Source organism: Rhea americana, unplaced genomic scaffold (genome assembly GCF_003343005.1).
Source record: "Rhea americana isolate MKP2758 unplaced genomic scaffold, rheAme1 scaffold_285, whole genome shotgun sequence".
Lineage (NCBI taxonomy): Eukaryota > Metazoa > Chordata > Aves > Rheiformes > Rheidae > Rhea > Rhea americana.
Window position 1 is genome coordinate 2871 of NW_028186407.1, and position 17778 is coordinate 20648.

At 34.1% G+C, this 17778-nt stretch overlaps 1 protein-coding gene across 1 annotated transcript in view; it reads right to left on the reverse strand.

Moving 5' to 3' along the window:
* Nucleotides 1–822: 822 nt before the first annotated feature.
* The window catches only part of MARCHF11 (membrane associated ring-CH-type finger 11), a 31708-nt gene continuing 14752 nt past the window's right edge, over nt 823–17778 (reverse strand). Inside the window, exons 3-4 of the mRNA XM_085308874.1 lie at nt 7878–8070; nt 823–1234 (exon numbers count right to left, since the gene is read on the reverse strand). Coding sequence (XP_085165000.1) covers nt 912–1234; nt 7878–8070 — 516 coding nt within the window. The 3' untranslated portion in view covers nt 823–911. The remainder of the gene's footprint in view (nt 1235–7877; nt 8071–17778) is intronic.

Sequence of the window (17778 nt, forward strand, 5' to 3'; positions counted from 1 at the left end):
TTGACTCATTTTTATATCCTGATTTGTTACCTGGCAAAGTTAAGACTGTGCATTAAGTCTGCTTTAGTTTCAGCTAGGATTCATTATTATTCCAGCAGTTGCAATATATATTGCCTCTTTATTTTAAACAATATGGGTAGGTAATGACCTGTAATCAGAATGCTATTCACAGGCTACCAAAAGCAGCACCACTGCTTGGAAGGCTGTGTTGTTTCTGTGAGCAGGGCACAGCCCCAGCAGTCTCCACAGCAGTCTCCAGTAGCGTCTATCCCTGTCTGTGTGATACTTGCATCTGACATCCTGCACATCCATGTGGGAGAACTGAAAGAAGAGTTAGCATCTTCCCTCGTGTTTTGTAGAGCACCTGTTGGACTTCCCTGCTTAAAAATGAGACACTGTATCTCTTACTTATTTTCATAAATCTGAACTGAGCTACAAACAACAACAACAACAATAACAGAAGATTTAGGAAAGAAACAATACTTAACTTGTGTTAACATTTTTTTTCTTTTTGAAAGAAGATTGTTTAGTTTAATTCTCATGGCAGTTGGAAAATAACAGTAGTGGGTTAAAGCCACAGTTTAAGAAAATACATTTAAATATATTTTTACTTAAAAATGAGTTTCCTCATCATTCAAAGACCTAAGAGTTAAATTATATCATATACAACTTAAGTACAAATCGACAAAAAGATCTAATAAACCAGACTATATAAAAAGCAAGAGAYTTTTTTTCAGAAAAATGTATTTGTGATTCAGCTGATCATATAAAAAGCACTAAATTTTTTAAAAAATGTGTATATATATATTTTTCAAGTGTTAATGGTTTCACCATTCATTTTAACTACATTCCAACGTCCTTAAACATCAGGGCACATTATCCTTATCTGTATAGCACAGTGAGCATAATCTTTACACTGAGGTCACTCTCATCACTACTTCCCCAGAGCTGTTATCCTCTGACGAATCTTCCTGAGGTCTCATACGGTTGAACAGATGTAACAATACATAGCCACACTGAAATCTTGGTGAGGTTAACTGTGTTGGATGAACGAAATTTCTGTTTCTAAATGCAGTCAGCGGTAACCACAATGTCCTTCCTGCTGAGGCTTCTCCTCTATTGCTCTCCTCTATGTCTGTAGCTTTATCATAATTTAACACATCCCAGTGCAGATTGACAGCCCTCCAGCGCTTAAACACTCGATAAACAGATGCACCTTCATGTACTATCAATCCTGAAATTAAAAAAAAAAGAATTATTAGTTTGTACAAAATGTCTCTGAATACCATTTTGACAGCAAGTAAGATGTAACTTCATAATGCTTATGGTATTGAATCTGGCAATGGATGTCAAATTAAATAGAGCTCATTAAATTATTAGCAACTGATAATTCCAATAAATTATATGTATGCAATATGAACCACTATTCACATGTTTAAGATTAGGAGGGAAAAACATGCAGGCATTTCGTGTACATGTGCATTTATAATAATTTTAAACTTTTCCCTCATATAGTTAATCAAAATCCAAAATTTACAGACTATTCCCAGCCCTCATAATTAGCAATAAAACCATTTTGAATGTAAACTCAACATATATGCCAATACTGGCATTACCTGAGAATGCCTAACTCAATGTATGTGGGTATAGATAAACCAGTATAAACCAGTTTCACCAGCAGATTTGTAAACTGGCTGTTTATACCAGTGTGAACCTTGTTTTCATTAAATACAGCTTAAATACTGTTTTGTAGATTTGTAGTGGTTTAACTAGATCTTTAAGTAAGTTGAGATCTTACTCAGCTGCTCCCTGTAAGGGATAGGATGGTCTTAAATTGATTTAAGAATGTTTTGTAACATGTTTTGTACAAATCCTTACAAACAAATTTTACCGTTTTCACATTTTTGTTCAGTTTGGGATCATAGAAAGTTTATTACAACTTGAAACAGCTGTAAGAAGAATGTCTTCCCTTTCATGCCTCAGTAGAGCAAGAAGAAAAAGATAAATGGCATTATTAACTATGGTAAGGATGCCAAGGATGATAAGCCTTATTCTTTCTCTTCAAAATTCAGTAGGCAGAAAATGGAGGAAATCTTTTAAAATGTCCTTCAGGCAAAATATAGATTATCTGGAGTCCTGAATAGACCAGTCTGCTTCTATCTAGCTAATATTTATGTTTTCTGTAAGTGTGCAAGCAATACTGTTAACTTAAATGAAACTCATCATTTTTCACGTGTGTACTATATATATATTTATGTATGTGCATGCTCTTTATGTTTAAGTATTTCAAATATGGATTTATTGAGGAGTCTTCGGAAACTTCAGCCTTCTGTTAGGTTTTTCTTCTCAAAAAGCCTGGCAACTGCTATGTTTCTGAGCAACATTGCATGTTCTCTCTGATTCCCTGCTTTGGGAGGAGAGTAGCCTGCCTAGCCAAACACGTTTATAAACTTGTCCAAAGTTTTTCTTACCCAAAATGTTCCTATGTATTTCAAAAATCTATACTATAATCTATAATATCATAGGCTATAGATCTTTATGCTAAGGGACTGTATAAAATCTGTTCCTACAGAATGAATTTGTGATTTAAAGGTCTCTTAGAGGAGTTAACTGATACCAGAAATGAGGCATTCAAAGAAAGATGACATAAGTAAAAATGATGGTAAAAACATTTATATGAATAGCGAGCTTCAGACTGAAGTGCAGTGATTTTCAGATAGGAATGCATATTCTAATACATTTTTTAAAAGTCATATTTAAAGATGGAGAAATACAAAGACTGCTTTCAGAAGGGCATGGTAATAATCATTGCAACTCTGTAAGCCTTTTAAGTTACCTAGAATTATTGAAGCATCTAGTGCAGTAAAATTAAGACAATATAAACTTAATGAAATGTTAGATACTGTAAATTTGTTTTGTAGCAACACAGCATTTTAGTGGAAATTTTTCTTGATTGCAAGATGTCTAACTCCCATCTTTTCAGATATACATAAAGCAACCTATTCTAAATATTTAGCAGCCATGTTAATACATAAACACACCATCAGGCTGTCTGTATCATCTTAGAAAGGATTATTTAAAAACCAAGTAAGTTGTGTTTTTATTACTGTGACTAAAATCACTTTTTTTTCCTGCTAGATTTTCTATGGCATGGTAGAGCAGTAACAGCATACCTGTGCATTCCTTGTTTCTGTCACTGCATCATAGTACTGTATGGCCCCACTACCCTCAAGACTGTGATGAAGGAAAACTAAGAGAACCCATTTTCCCCAATGTAAAGATTTCTGATACCTGTCTGCTCTCCATTGCAACATACACATGCAACATATATTGAAATAGAGAAGGAAGCAGTTGATAAAGGGTYATTGGATATGTAAAGTATATCAAAACTGTCAAAAAACCCACAAAATTTTAAAAGAAAAAAATCACAGGAATGTTTTTTTAAGCTCTTTTTTTTCAGTTTTTTTGAGCTTTAAAAATTTACTGAAATTATGTTTTCAGTCTTGTCTCAACGATGACAAGAAAGACAATATTTCTTTTAAAATAGAAGATGTTATTCACATATGCTCAGAAAGAGCTAAGGAACAAAGGATCAAATATTGCAAGGCTTGAAAGAAAGTTGTCATGACAATTGGACAGTGCTTAATGAGAGAAAGAGTAATTTCATAATTCCCTCTCATTTCCCATCTAGTAAAACTACAGATTCAAAAAGACCTATATAGAAGAGGCAAAAGAATTCCAATAGATCTTTGATCTCTTTTGAAAGGTATTTTCAAGAAGGGAAATAATACTGTTTTGTTCCAAATATTGTGGTTTCAATAGCACAGAGAACACACTTGCACAATCCTAGGCTTAAGGAGAAAGTACGGATCTCCAGAATATCTCATTTGAAACAGACAGTCCCAAGAGAAAGTGTTAGAATTTGGTACTGATAGCTGTTCTGATGTTCTTCCCGGTTCATGTCTACTAGGAACAGAGTTTTGGGCTGATGAACCTGTCAAAATGTCCTATGGCTCTGAGAAAGCTTTTTCTTCAGAATCTGTTTCTAAGATACAGGGAGTATAGTGGGATCCAAAAAATTGGGTTTGGGGGGATTATAACTTTTTTTTATTATTATTGCAAAGTACTATGAATTTCTTTCTTTGGCACTGTCCAAAGGGTTTCTTATCCTGAGTCACAAGGATACTTGAAATTTTTCATACTGAATGTCTTTACACAGAGGTAACTCCTCATTATGTTCCAGTATTGTCTTACCACACTAATCTAACTTATAGTCATTTAGGAATGGTCCTTCCGGAAGCAGACATTGTTAGAATTTCTTCCAGGTCCAGAATTTAGAGGAGAGCTGTGGCCTTTAAAAAGCCTTGTAGACATAACAAATTTTTACTGAGGACTAAAAGACACTTTTCTGAAATAGCCTGTATCACTGGACAAAAAAAGTTGTTTCTTAATCCTATTCTGTATCTGGGTCCACAAGGAAAAAAAAAAAAAAAAAAGGAAATTGAAATGAAAAAGCATTGAAGGGAAACATAAAATAATATGACTCCAGTGTTATGAAAAATAATTGTTAAGCCTGCAAAACAGAATGGCAAAGACTTATCGTACTGTACTTCAGTGTCTAAAAAAGGAGGTCAGATCATTCATTGCTGTCATATTATGACTCATGAACTGACTGCCCTTGGTAATCCCAACATGAATGTTCTGATCTTACCATTATCACTGCACATAGCTCCAGATTTGTAACAGATACTAGTGCTACTTGATTAAAATAGTCAAGGTTTGCCTTAGGAGAATTTCTACCATCAGCAATATTTGAAAAGAACAGCTTTATTCCCAGCTTAGGTGAAGAAATATAAAAGCTAGAGAATTGTTGGGTTGACACTGATAAGTAAAGACAATCTTGTTAGGAGGAAATTAGAATTCTGGATTAATTCAGAATAGAATGAGAAAAACAATTGATACAAATAAAATATGTATGCTGGAATGGAATCCTGGTTATCTGTAATTTTGAGATGCATTTGGTAAAATGAAAAACAAGATTATCAGTTAAAGTATATGTTACACATACTTTACTTCATAAGGAAGAGGATGGCATATTACCTATGGAATATAACCATCTATTACCTATGGAATACAAATCAGCCATTGGAAAAATAGAAATTAATATGTGCAAGTTTTCAAAGAGATCACATGTAAATATGTCATTATCAGTGAGCAAACTGCTTTTAAAAATGACCACAACAAAATACTTCAAGAAGTATAGATTTTTATACTTCACAAATGGCAAAAATATTTGTATTGTTTATGTAAAGCTATTGGTAGGCATAACTGAAGGCAGCTGGAATATTTGATCATACCACCAATAACTCAAGTACTTGTCTTGAAATGTGTGCTACTAAAGCAAATCCTTACATCTGCATAGATTTTCACTGAAATTAACAGAGATTCTAGTAGTAATGTAGGTATTAACTCACCGCAAATCCCTTGTAAGACTAAGATCTGACAGAGAATGTCATTGATGACTTTCTACAAAGGGAGGAAATGATGATAGCAAAGGAAATATAGAGTGGGAATTGTGGCTGGCTGTAAGCTTTACAAACTGTATGATATAAGAGATTATATATAATATGCAATGATAAAATCATATGTTTATGCTTTCAGAAAGTCATTAGCATAATGGACTGTTATGTTTTTTAAATCATTCCAGAATAAACATTGTATTCATCTATTAGGGAACTTCATGCAAATGCTTTGCCAGTCTAAAAGCCTTCACTTTATGATGAAATTAAAATATAAAATTGAATTAAATTGAATATATTAAAAATATTCTCAAAAGTTACAAGAATTTTTATTCTTATAAGCTTACAGAATGTGAAAAATTAAAATAGTTGCTTAATGAATATAAAGCAGTTACCAAGCTGCCTTTGTACAGCTTTCTAAATTTCTGGATTTAGTTTAATAAATTGTTAAGTCACATCTGCACTAAACTTTATAATCATAAACAGTGTCAAAATATATCTAATCATAGTTTCAGGAGAAGTAACATAAAAATGAGATTTATTATTTATGATATGACTGTAAAATGTGCATTCATGTAATTACAGACAGGTCAGTTTATCTGGTGGGTGAATATACCTATACATCCATTTTGCTACTACTTGGTGCCTGTCAGGCTAGAAGCTGCATAGCTATGTGAGGTACATGTTAGCTCAGCAGCTTCCAGTCCAGAAGGGGCTTGACCTTGGCTGGCTTGGAAGGCAGGCACATTGCTACATTGGCTACATGTACCAATATATTGAAACCATGCCTTAATATAGTTTACTTTTGTAGACTAATTCACTAATTTTCACTTATTCATCTACAGACAATCTAAATAATTTTGATATTAATTTGATTAAACTATTTTGACAAACACATGGAAACAAATTAAAATAGTTTGAAATAACTGGTTACTCCAACTGGTTAATCCAAAATAAAGGAAAATTTTGAAAACTGTTATCTGTAGCACAACTGGAATTCCATATAAATGAAAAGCTTAATATGCCTGAAACAAAAAACCTTTGTCTCCATTTAAAGAGTTTTTTTTTTTAACAAAAGCAAAAACATCAGCAATTAAGGGCTAAGCAGGAATAAGCAGTATTCAAAAATCAGCACCTAACAGAACATGCAGCTGACCCTTTTCTTTTCCATCTAAAACTCAAGTACTTGTCTGGAGTGTTAGAGACCTAGGTTCAGTTCATTTTTATGTCTAAGAAGGTTTAGGTTCACAGAAGAAGCCTGTGCTGTAAAACATTCCAGAATAAGTTCCTCGTACAGAAATAGTAAATAAATAGAACTAATGATCCTGCTGAAATATAAATAAATGCTCTGACTGTAATGGAATGGTGTCAATAAAAGATTGTATGACTTTGTAGTTGGAGCAAAAGCCTGGATATTAAGAATCACTCTGTTTCTTTGCACCTTACTGAGCAGAATTCAGAACTGTCTTTTAGAACTGCCATATATGAGATTGAGATAACATCAATATTTTTTATTCAGAAATCTCAAATCAAATATGATATGGTATTTGACCTCTGGATTTTCTTAGAGTTGTATTTTTAAGAATATGGTTTAAAGTTGTTTACTCCAAGTTATTAAATTACCTCTACAGTTAATTGCAGCTATTTAACATTCAGTCAAAGTTGGTTTACTAACTAATAAAAAAGATTTCTGTTTAAAWATTTCTGGGTCCATATATTTTCAGATAGTTCAAAATGGATCAAAATAGCTTTGCAATAAATTGCATTTTCCTTTCCAAGATTGCAGCTAAAATTAAATAATTTAAGACTTTTTAATAGTATAGGAAGTTATCATACTTAGCCCTAGTGTTTTATATGTGTTTATGATAGACATGCTAGCTTTCTTTATTCTTCTCTGTTACTAGCACCGCGATCTGTATAAGTCCATACATCTTAATTTTGGATGTATAGTTTGATTACGTCCTCAAGGGCTTCTTCTTCTGTGTTTGATAATGGTACAATCTAATGCAAAGTAGCATCGGGGGAGATTTAGTAGCACATAATTTTACTAGTTCTTTTAATAAAGTCTTTGTTATTTTCACCTGTTTAACTTCCTGAACTTTGAAAGCCATCTATACTTTCAAATAATCTAATCTGATCCTGTTCTCACCACTACCATCTTGGGGGAAGCTTTGATTAATCTGAGTAAAACCTCTTTGGTTTTCTTCTCTTTGCAGTATTTGTAACACTCTAAAAAGCAGTATTTGCCAAAGGTATCAGTTCAGAATAAATCTGCAAAGAATTGGAGTGACCAATTAGAAAAATAGATAGTCAAAGTCTTAAACCACAGTCTGTGCTGTTTAACATTTTTGAGCTTACCTATGCATACTAGATCCATAAAACCATACATTCCATAGCAGATTTGAAAAAGGATGTCCTTTCTTTGCCATACTGCATAGGGGCTGAAGGCTGACCATAGAAGCCAAGTCACACTTGCTACTAAGAACAGAGATCCTAGGATTACAGCAACCATCTGCACTTTCTCAACCAGTGTTATAGTAATGCTCTGCCACTAAAAGAGAAACAAAAGTTGTATAAGATAAATATGTTATTTTCTGTGAGTGTACATTCAGTTCCATTTTTTTCCTGAAACCAAAAATTATTTTAATATTTGTACATATCTTCATAGGTCTTTACTAGTATTCTTGATACTGAAATTTTGTAGAACTTTTTTTTTAACTATTTCACTTTTAGTTAAAGTGAAACTAATAGTTGCTTCCCCGACCCCCCAGGCATCACTGTCATCTCCATCTAGCTGTGAACTTCAGAACAGTTATCCTTATTTTTTTTTATTTTTGCTTTGAATGCAAAGGCAAAAATATATTTAGTCTTAGGAATGGAACTCAGCCTTTCATTTTTCTATGATTATGGACAGAATAAAAACAATAGAGGGAAGACAATCTTAAATAAGCTTTATGTCTGTGTGACAAGTTGAAAGTGATACTTTCTTTCCCATCTCACCCCCTCCAAGTCTGAAGTAATTTTTCCACTTTCCTCCTGCTCATCAAAGAAGCTCCAGGCTACCTCCAGGCATACCAAGGGAGTTGCATGTCTCTGCATAAATCACTGTTAGCAGTCTACACTTGCATCTTTGTATGGAAGCAACCTGAAGACCCTGGAGGAGCCCTAAACATAGGAAGCATGGTTCATTCTGGTGCGCCTTAATTATGTCTGCTTTTCTGGGGAAGGCTATATCCTTTGTACATGAGTGACTCTGATTTTTGATGTGACAAGAGATGTTAATATAGAAGAATACACTTACTGAATTCTGTCACGATAAGGATAGAAATAAAATTTCATTATAACAGAGTCACAAAAGCAAAGCACAGCATGGAAAAAGCGTTCTAGATTACACCTATCAAGTATGGTCTTTCCTGGCTGATTCACTGTGTAAATTGACTTGGCAGATTCTCCACTCTAGTCCCATAACCTACTCCAGCACTAGCAGGATGTATAATTTTTAGACTGATATCATTGCTGTTCCTAATTTTGAACATGGCTGCCCCTTTCTTGAGTTGCTATGGGGAAGAAGYGAAGAAAGAGCTACTGACCTAACAGTTCTATTACCTCTTTCTCATCTGGAAACACTTTTTCTTTTCTACCATTTCTTTAAAAATATATTCTCTTTTTCCAAGCATTTGGGTACTTAGTATTGTATGATCATAGGTGATAGAATAATTCAGGTGCAAGGGACTGCGGGCTACCTCTAGTCCAACTTCCAGCTCCATGCTGGGTCAGCCATGATATCAGACCAGGTTGTCCACTACTTTATTCAGTCAGGTCTTGAAAACCTCCAAGGATGGAGACTGCACAACCTGTCCGGGCAACCTATTCCACTTCTTGATTGTCCTCATAGTGGAAACGTTTTTCCTTATATCCAGTCTTAACCTCTCTTGTTTCAACTTATGCCCTTTGGCTATCTTTCTCTCAGCAGGCACCACTGTGAAGAGCCTGGCTGAGCAATGTAGTCCTCTCCCCTTTTATTGACCTTCAGCTTTTTTAATCAACTTTTCTACTGCTGCCTAATTTGCACATCTATTCCTGCTTGTCTTCACTTTTTGCAGCCTTCTGAAGCTAACAGTACAAAAAGATAGTCGTATAACAACTTGTAARTCGTGTATCTTGAAATACTAACCTTTTATAGTTAACTTATTAAACTCATGCTATCCCTTTCATAGAACTTAGGATGCTAGAATGCGACAATTCAAATTAAACAGTATCTTTCCTATAATGGAGTTCTTTCATGAGAATTTATTTTAAAAGAAGATTAAGCAAGGTCAGAAACAAGTGAAACATGATAGAAAAGTCTGGGCTTCTCAATGGCTAAGATACTGATTGTATACAGGATTTGAATGTCAGGACTGAAATCCATAGAACTCTCTCTAGATTCTATAGGGATAATATGTTCAAGAGCAAAATTATTTTTCATTTCTCAGCAGAAGCCACATAGTGTGAACTGGCAGAAAACTGTCAAAAATGCTATTGTTATGTAACTTTTTCTGTCTTCCTTCATTATCAATGTTGGACAGACCCCTAATAAATTTGTTCAGAATGCCTGTAGTTGAAGTACATTTACATGAAGTAAAATTTAGTTTTATACATTAACTATCACAACTGTCAAATTCATGGAAGAGGCTGGCAATAAACTTAAAAACCTATTATATACTTGAAATAAACAGCAAATCTTTCACAGTATAATTTCAGCAACATAGAAGTTTCTATTTTGTAAACTCACTTGAACTTATTTGGAATTTCTTTTTTTTTTTTAATTAGATGATTATTCATGGTTATTCTTCGAAGATATCACTGAACAACAGAAGAAAAAGTAGTCCAAACATTTGGGATAAGTAATGTAGCATAGTTGAGTAATAAATGTACATGCAGTCCAGATACAAAGACCACCCTTTATTCTGGAATTGCCTGACATGCCAATTTCTATTCCTATCTCCCAATTCCAAGTAGAATCAGCCACTTCTGTGACTTTACTCTATGAAAGGTCTCGAAAGGATCTCATGAGGCCTTTTGTTGGCTTTCCCGAAGCTTTTTCTTTCTAGAAAAGCTTGGCCTTGAAAAGTCTGAAGAAACATAGATATGATCCTCACCTCTTCATAGCATCTTTTGAGAATATGTACTAGTAACTTTGTTATTCTCCTGATCAGATGATTTAAGTGTCTATGAGGAATGCAAGTAGACCAACCTCAGTAAGCTCAAGAAGTCCAAAGATTCAGCATGTTAGCATGCTATCAGCCAGGAAACATGGCAGTTACTGAGAGCATGCAGAAGCCTTCCACAGGTAGTAGTTCCTACCTTCTTTGCTTTTAAAGATCAAAGAAGAGATAAAAGAGTGCAAAGAACCCCCAAGGGGGGAGGGAGTCAACGTTTTCTTCCATTACTCTGCCACAGTGTCATTTGTCATAGCTGCTGCTTTTCTTCTACAAAAGAAACTATTCCCTCTTCCTCAGCATGAAGGTCAGTAATTACCAAATGCTATTGATACCACAATCTACACATTTTAGGAAAGGTGTATTCCTAGTAATGTAGTCTGTAAGTTAAACATTAATGAGATCCCACAGTATATAGACGAGGAAAGATTGTGCATGTAAGATAGAAGGCATTCAAGAGGCCCAACAAGTTTTATGTAAAGCCAGTAACTTGCCTTATAGTGCCAGGCAGTCTGCTGTAAAAACTCAACACCATACAAATGACTGTGTGGATGGAGTTAATTCTTTACTGTGACTGGTCTCATGTTCTAAGATGTGATCAATCTGAGGACCTTCTGGTTTCTGGATATTTCCCTTCTCGGTGYTAATGGCAAGAAAATTGTGGATGTCCCTGATGGTTAGCTTACCTTAACCCATAGAGCTTCCTCCTTCCTCCCCTGCCCCCCTCCCCCCCMAAAAAAATTTTTTTTTGATTCAGAAACCTAGTCTGAGATTGCCTCTTGGGAAATTAATGTTTCACCCCTAACTCCACAATTTTTTCCTACATGAATTTTTTGTTGAGTTCAAGTATGAATTGTAAAGGCAAACATTAAAATTTAGTGTGAGACAGGCATATTCTTCCAATAGTGAATAAGGTATTCTATAGTTATGAGACAGGTTTAGTCCTTTATTTAGCCATAGAAAATACTGGCCATTAGGCAATGAGAGGAACTATGCAGGACTGTGTCCTCTGGAGGAATTCCATTTCACAACAAGGCTTGTGAAGAGGAACCTGAGTTGTGTCATATTGCTTTCTTTTATCCAAAGTTTTATGCACAATGTAGGTAATACATGTGAGTATATGTGGAGGAAAATATTTAGTAACAGAAGACTTTTTTAAAGACTAAAATTCTGTTTATAGTATTAAAAACTATTTAAGCCTTATTTGATTTATTCTAATCATTTTCCTCATTGCATGCCTCATTACATGTTTTTAAAATCACTTCATCTTTTAATGTCAAATTAACTGCTTACCTTAATGAAGTCACAAAAAAGTTTTAAGAAAAGTATTCCAATTATAGTTGGTGTTGAGAAATTGCATTTAGAATTTTACAGACTGAATTATTTAACATCCTGAATTGAATGGTCTCATTATTTGTGCATGTCATATTAATTTAAATCCAATATTTCCATAAGTGCATTTCTCACTTTCTTTGTATAACTTGACACATAACTCTTAACTTGCTCATGATTAGAAATTATAACTTCCTAATTTGTTTTTGTCATTTGGTAGCTATACATTTTTTAGAAAGTTACAGTTCTTTTAGCTAAGTATTTCGCCAGTTTATGAAAGGTCTGTATAATCTTTTTCAGTGTTGGTTTCTGTAAGGTACATGAACCTGAAAAATAAGTATTTTAAGAAAGATTAACAACTTTATTTGAAAAAAATAGAAATTAAAAAATAAACTTCAAATATTTTGTATTTGGACAACTATAACATAGTTGTATAATATAGTGTGTGTGTGTGTGTGTGTGTGTGTGTGTATACACACACACAAACATATATAAAAAACTATAATAATACCATGCCTAATTTTTCTAAGAGAGATTGATAAAGAAATATTTTCTCCTTTATATTTCTGTAAAATAGAATCCCATTTCATATTAGTTCTTTCCCACCATATTTATAGTGGGTATAAAGTCCACGTTGCCCCTGAAAGGAATGAAAATTTTTAATATACAATGATGATGAAAATTTCCCTTGTAGATAGAGCCTTTATAAACAAAATAAGAACTCAAAATTCTGATTTTAGTATAACATTCTATTTTCTGTCATTTGAAAATTTCCTACATTTTCTCTTTTATTGTCACTTCATTATGTTCGGTTATTTTAATCTTTTATTCACCACTGGTCTTCCTTTCATGAATCAGGTGGGAGTCTAGTACATTAATGGCATACTGTAGTTCTGTTGCTGACTCCAGAATCATTGTTCCCCTTTTGTTAAAAGTTCTCTCTCAAGAGGAATTTCTGATTTTTTAAGTTGAGACTTCCAGAAATTGAAAGAAACATATTGCTTTGAAGGGCTAATTACTAAAGAATAAAGTTAATACAGTTATAGCCACGTTCTTAATAATATAAAGATGAATRTAACATTAAAAGACTTGTCATCGTTGAGAGAAATCAGTATTAACTTTTTTTTTTAATAGTGCCTTGTAAAAAGCTCATTGATTATTGTAAAATGCATGGCAGAAATATAATTTTAAAAACATTGATTGAGACCGAAGTTGTACTCAGAATACATTAAATGAAAAATGACTGCAGTGGAACTACAGATTTTCTTACATTCATAATGAAGAATATATGAATATTCCTTATGGCTCCTCAGATTAGATGAGATAGTAGCCTTCCAACATACAGCAGTATCAACTCCAGAAGGCAAGCAATAGATGATGAAATAGAATGTGTACATGTGTTGTCCTCCATTTGTGATGGGAAACATTATCTTTTGCTATATGATACCTTTATCATTTATTTAATTTGTGGCTCAGTGCTGGGTTGTTCAACCGTATCATCACAAACAATGGGCCACATTTACATTCTGTATAAATTGGTATACTAACTGTGAAGTCAATGAAACTAAGGTTCTGAGTCCAGGATAAATAAGGAGTCATAGAAAAAAAAATATTTTAAACCATGATAAGATGAGTAACAGCGTACATGTGCACACTATGTTCATGATTCAACCATGTCCTCTAGATATTATCCTTAATTAGATGCAGTATAGAACTACATTATTCAAACTGTCCTGGTCCAAGGCATTCTTTTGCCCTTCTAACTGAAGCCTCTGAAGATACTGATGTTCTCTGATGAATTATGATGTGGCAGTTTTACATCATTGTCCTTGCTATCTGTCCCGTCCCCCTACCAAAGGCTGCCATCACAGTAGCACGCATAGCAAAAGGAAATTTGTGCATGCCTCAACTGTTTCAGTTTATAGTCCACCAAAACAGCTTAAACCAAAAAGTTGTTGGAGATCCCACCACTCTGTCCCAACAGGAACCTAGCTTATTATGGACGTTGCTGAATGAATACTCTTGCACCCTCTAGTCATTCTGTAATGCATACTTATACAAAAGTAAGCAATAATAGCTGGTAGGGGACTAACCTGATGGTGACCTATTACAGTCTAATACTATGAACCTGAAAATGTATCAATTACATGACTTCAAAAAGTTTTTGTTAGATTGCTGTAATTGCTCTGATTGCTAGAATTACATTGCTCTGACATGAAAAATAGTCCTTTAATAGTGTAATTTATTATTATTATTATGCATAATAGGATTTGCAAGCTGTTTATTTATGAATAAAACTCTTATAAAAACAAAAAATCTTCAGTGATTTGCATCAGAGATATGCTTGTTCTTATCTTATCTTGTTACTAGTCTAAATGACCCAATAATTAATTTTTCTAATCTATTTTGCAGGAGGCACACATAGAACATTTTATATGCATCATTTAGTATACAGAAATCACAGAATGTAACTTACTGACCAATCTGGAAAATGTTGGATGATAATAAATGTCTATCTTTGAATACATACACAAATATTTGAAATGCAATTTTTAATTATAGGCTTCTATTTTTATGTCTTAATAGAATCAATGCCACAAAAATTGCAGCCCACCTCTGATGCTTACCTGTTTTGATAAATTATAAAGACATATACTCCCTACAGTCATAGTGCACATTATCTTTTCTTTTTGTATATTAGGAAGACCGTGAATATGAACAGTTCGGCTTGTATGTTACTTCTCAGCCTGCTTAGAAGGCTGTACCGGTATTTATTTGGCAAATCTAAACTGTAATATTTACTGTGGACATATAGTCCACCTGTGCAGCATATGTGCAGTTGAGTTAATTGTTCTTGGAAATGTTGGCGCATGTACATGATTAAGTAGAACTTGCACATTTACAGTGAACACATTTCAGATTTCTGAGTGCCCCAAAGCTTGGAATTCTTGAACAAATGTACAGAATTTTCAAATTCTACTATATTACAAGTTGTGTGTGTTAGTGGGAGGGAATGTCTGGAGAAACCTGGCATAGGGTAGTCCTGTTTATTCTGTCATGGTGATATAAAAAGCTGTAAAGCTGGCAGGGATACTAACCCTAGGGGAGTATCTGTGATGTAATACCTGATGCAGTGTATTGTTGCCAAGAAAGGAAATTGTAAAATTGTTATTAAACTCTGGCTACCCTAAGCTGTGGAATAGCCCCTGAATTTCTCTGATGTTGAGCATAATGAGCAGAGTTCTGAGGTAAGAGCAAACAAAATGTTGAGTTCCAAAGAAGAGGGAATCTGTCTACTCCAGCTTATCTGTGCTCAAAGTTCAGCTTTAAGCAAAGCAGAGCGCTGACTGGAACTACCACAGTTTTGTTTTTTTCCAGGAACAGTCTTCTTTTTCAGTCATCAATTTGGCTGAGTATTAGGTAAATGCTGCCTGTGTATGGGCTTTTCAGCTTTACGTTATCCATGGAGATGGAGTTCTCTTTCTGCACAGAGTCAAATGAAGAAGTGGGGTTGAGTGGCTAGAGTGAACAAAGGGAGGAAACAAAGACTCCTTGATCATCAGTAGGAACATCAAGGAACTAGAGGACATAGAAGCAGGATTTGGAGAAGGCAGAACTACACAATCTAAACAAGCATGGTGAATTTAAGATGGGAGGCTTCAAGTAGTTGAATAGAGTGGTTCATGTCTGAAGCATCTAGTGGCAAAGTAGAAAAAGACCTACTGGCAGAACTAAAAACAGAATGGTGAATTGATAGACATGGAATTTGGTGTACAGACAAAGAGAAACCAAATACTGTCCCAATCAGTTTAATTTATACTATAGTGTTTTCAAAAGTGTTGCCATATTCTCCACTATCATTCACAAAAACTACTTAAAATTACATTTCTGGAATCTTTATTTTAATTTGATATTTTAAGTATATATTTTGTGTCACTGTTTTGGACAGCAGTATTTCATGATATGCAGCTGTGTAAACATACAGTCCTATAAAAAAGTCAAGTCTCTTGCTCTATCTTAATTACAGCAAATGGAATCTGTAGTTAAAAAAATACTCTAGCCAAAAGAGATTGATAAAACTGGGATTAGAATTTTGAGCTTTTCAGTGTTGGCATACTGGCAGCCATTCGACTCATAAGTAATAAATTCAGTACTTGGAAGAGAAAACAAAATCTGTGTTATACAGTCAGAGAACATAAAGACCTATAAGAACTGTCATCTCACAGTTGGAGAACTTCTATTTTTGAAAGTATAGAAAAAGACTCTTTTAAGAGCCAATTGATAAATGTAGATTATTATACTTAATTAAGTGGCTTTATACACAGTGCCAAGTTTGTCTTAAGCGCTCAGAGGTCCTAGGCACAGTATCTTCATATGCCACAGATTCCACAGTGAATGTTCAGTGACACTCATTTGTATGGCATATGTGCAGCGAGCTCGCTATTCGAGATATTGGCTTTACCATGCTTGTGCCAAACATTGTTCTGGCACATCTTCATTATGGCTTTACCTTCTTCACACAGGCTGCCATTGTGGGCTCTGTACTATAAGGCAATGCCTTAAGAACATACCTTTAGATAGTTAGGTGAAGACTTAGTTTGAAATTCTGGTATACATCAGCTCCTGAATTTTTGTTTGTAGTATTTCTCTTTGCAACTTCATTTTTTCTCTGAATGATTTGGAGTAAGATACAGTTTTGCTTGGCTGCTGGCCAAATAAAAATGAAGGGAGGCAAGACTTGAGAAGTGTGATCATTTTCACGGTCTTTGAGATAGAAGGTGGATATTCAGTTTTAATGGTACACAAAGAATAACTGCCTGGCCTCTTTCATACATTTAGTTTCTGTAAACATAAATGCCTGCTGATTCTCACTATTAAAGTAAGGATTGCAATTGTATTCAGTCTCAAAAGAAAGGCTGGCTTTTCTAATAAGCACATCCAGATTAGGACTCATCCCACAAAAATTAATATGGTATTCTCAATGCACAAAAGCATATAAAACAAAAATATGAAACCTGCTAGATGTCCTATTTGTATCAAGTACTTTTATTTCTAATTCCTGACTTCCATTTTTTGATTAAGAATTGACTATCAATCTATCAGGATCAAATGCTGCCCAAAAGACAAAATGGAACATTTAAAAGTCAGTGTGTTACAGATATGTACCTGAGTGAAATATGTAAGATTAAAGTGAACTGTTCTCAGCTCAGCTTTTAAGTCATATGAGACTAACCAGTTAAGTTCTTCATAGCTTATTTCACCAGTATTTGTGAACATTTATTGGGCATGTATTTCATGAAAGTCTGTGCAAATAAATATGAAATATTTYTGTTGTAAAGTAGGAACTGTGCATTTTCTGTTGCAGCTTTAGTGGAAATAATGAATTTCATTACAACTTCACTGTTCTCTTGATAGCATTATCTGAAAATTAAATATGAATGAATGGAGAAAATGAAAGTGGCCACTATGGTTGTTGCATTCTCTGTAATCTAAAGATGATCTGTAAAATTAATTTGAAAACTTCATTCAGGCATAGACTGTTATGTCATGGAGAGGTCCACATTCTTGACAAAGTAATAAGGAAAATCAATTTAATTTAATGTGATTACTCAGAGGAAGTAAAAGTCTCAGCAAGATTGTAAGAGAGCTCTGTGAAGGAAGTATTAAAAGTTTTCCTGACCATCGAGTCACTTAGGAGGGTTAAACATGTTTTGTCTATACAACTC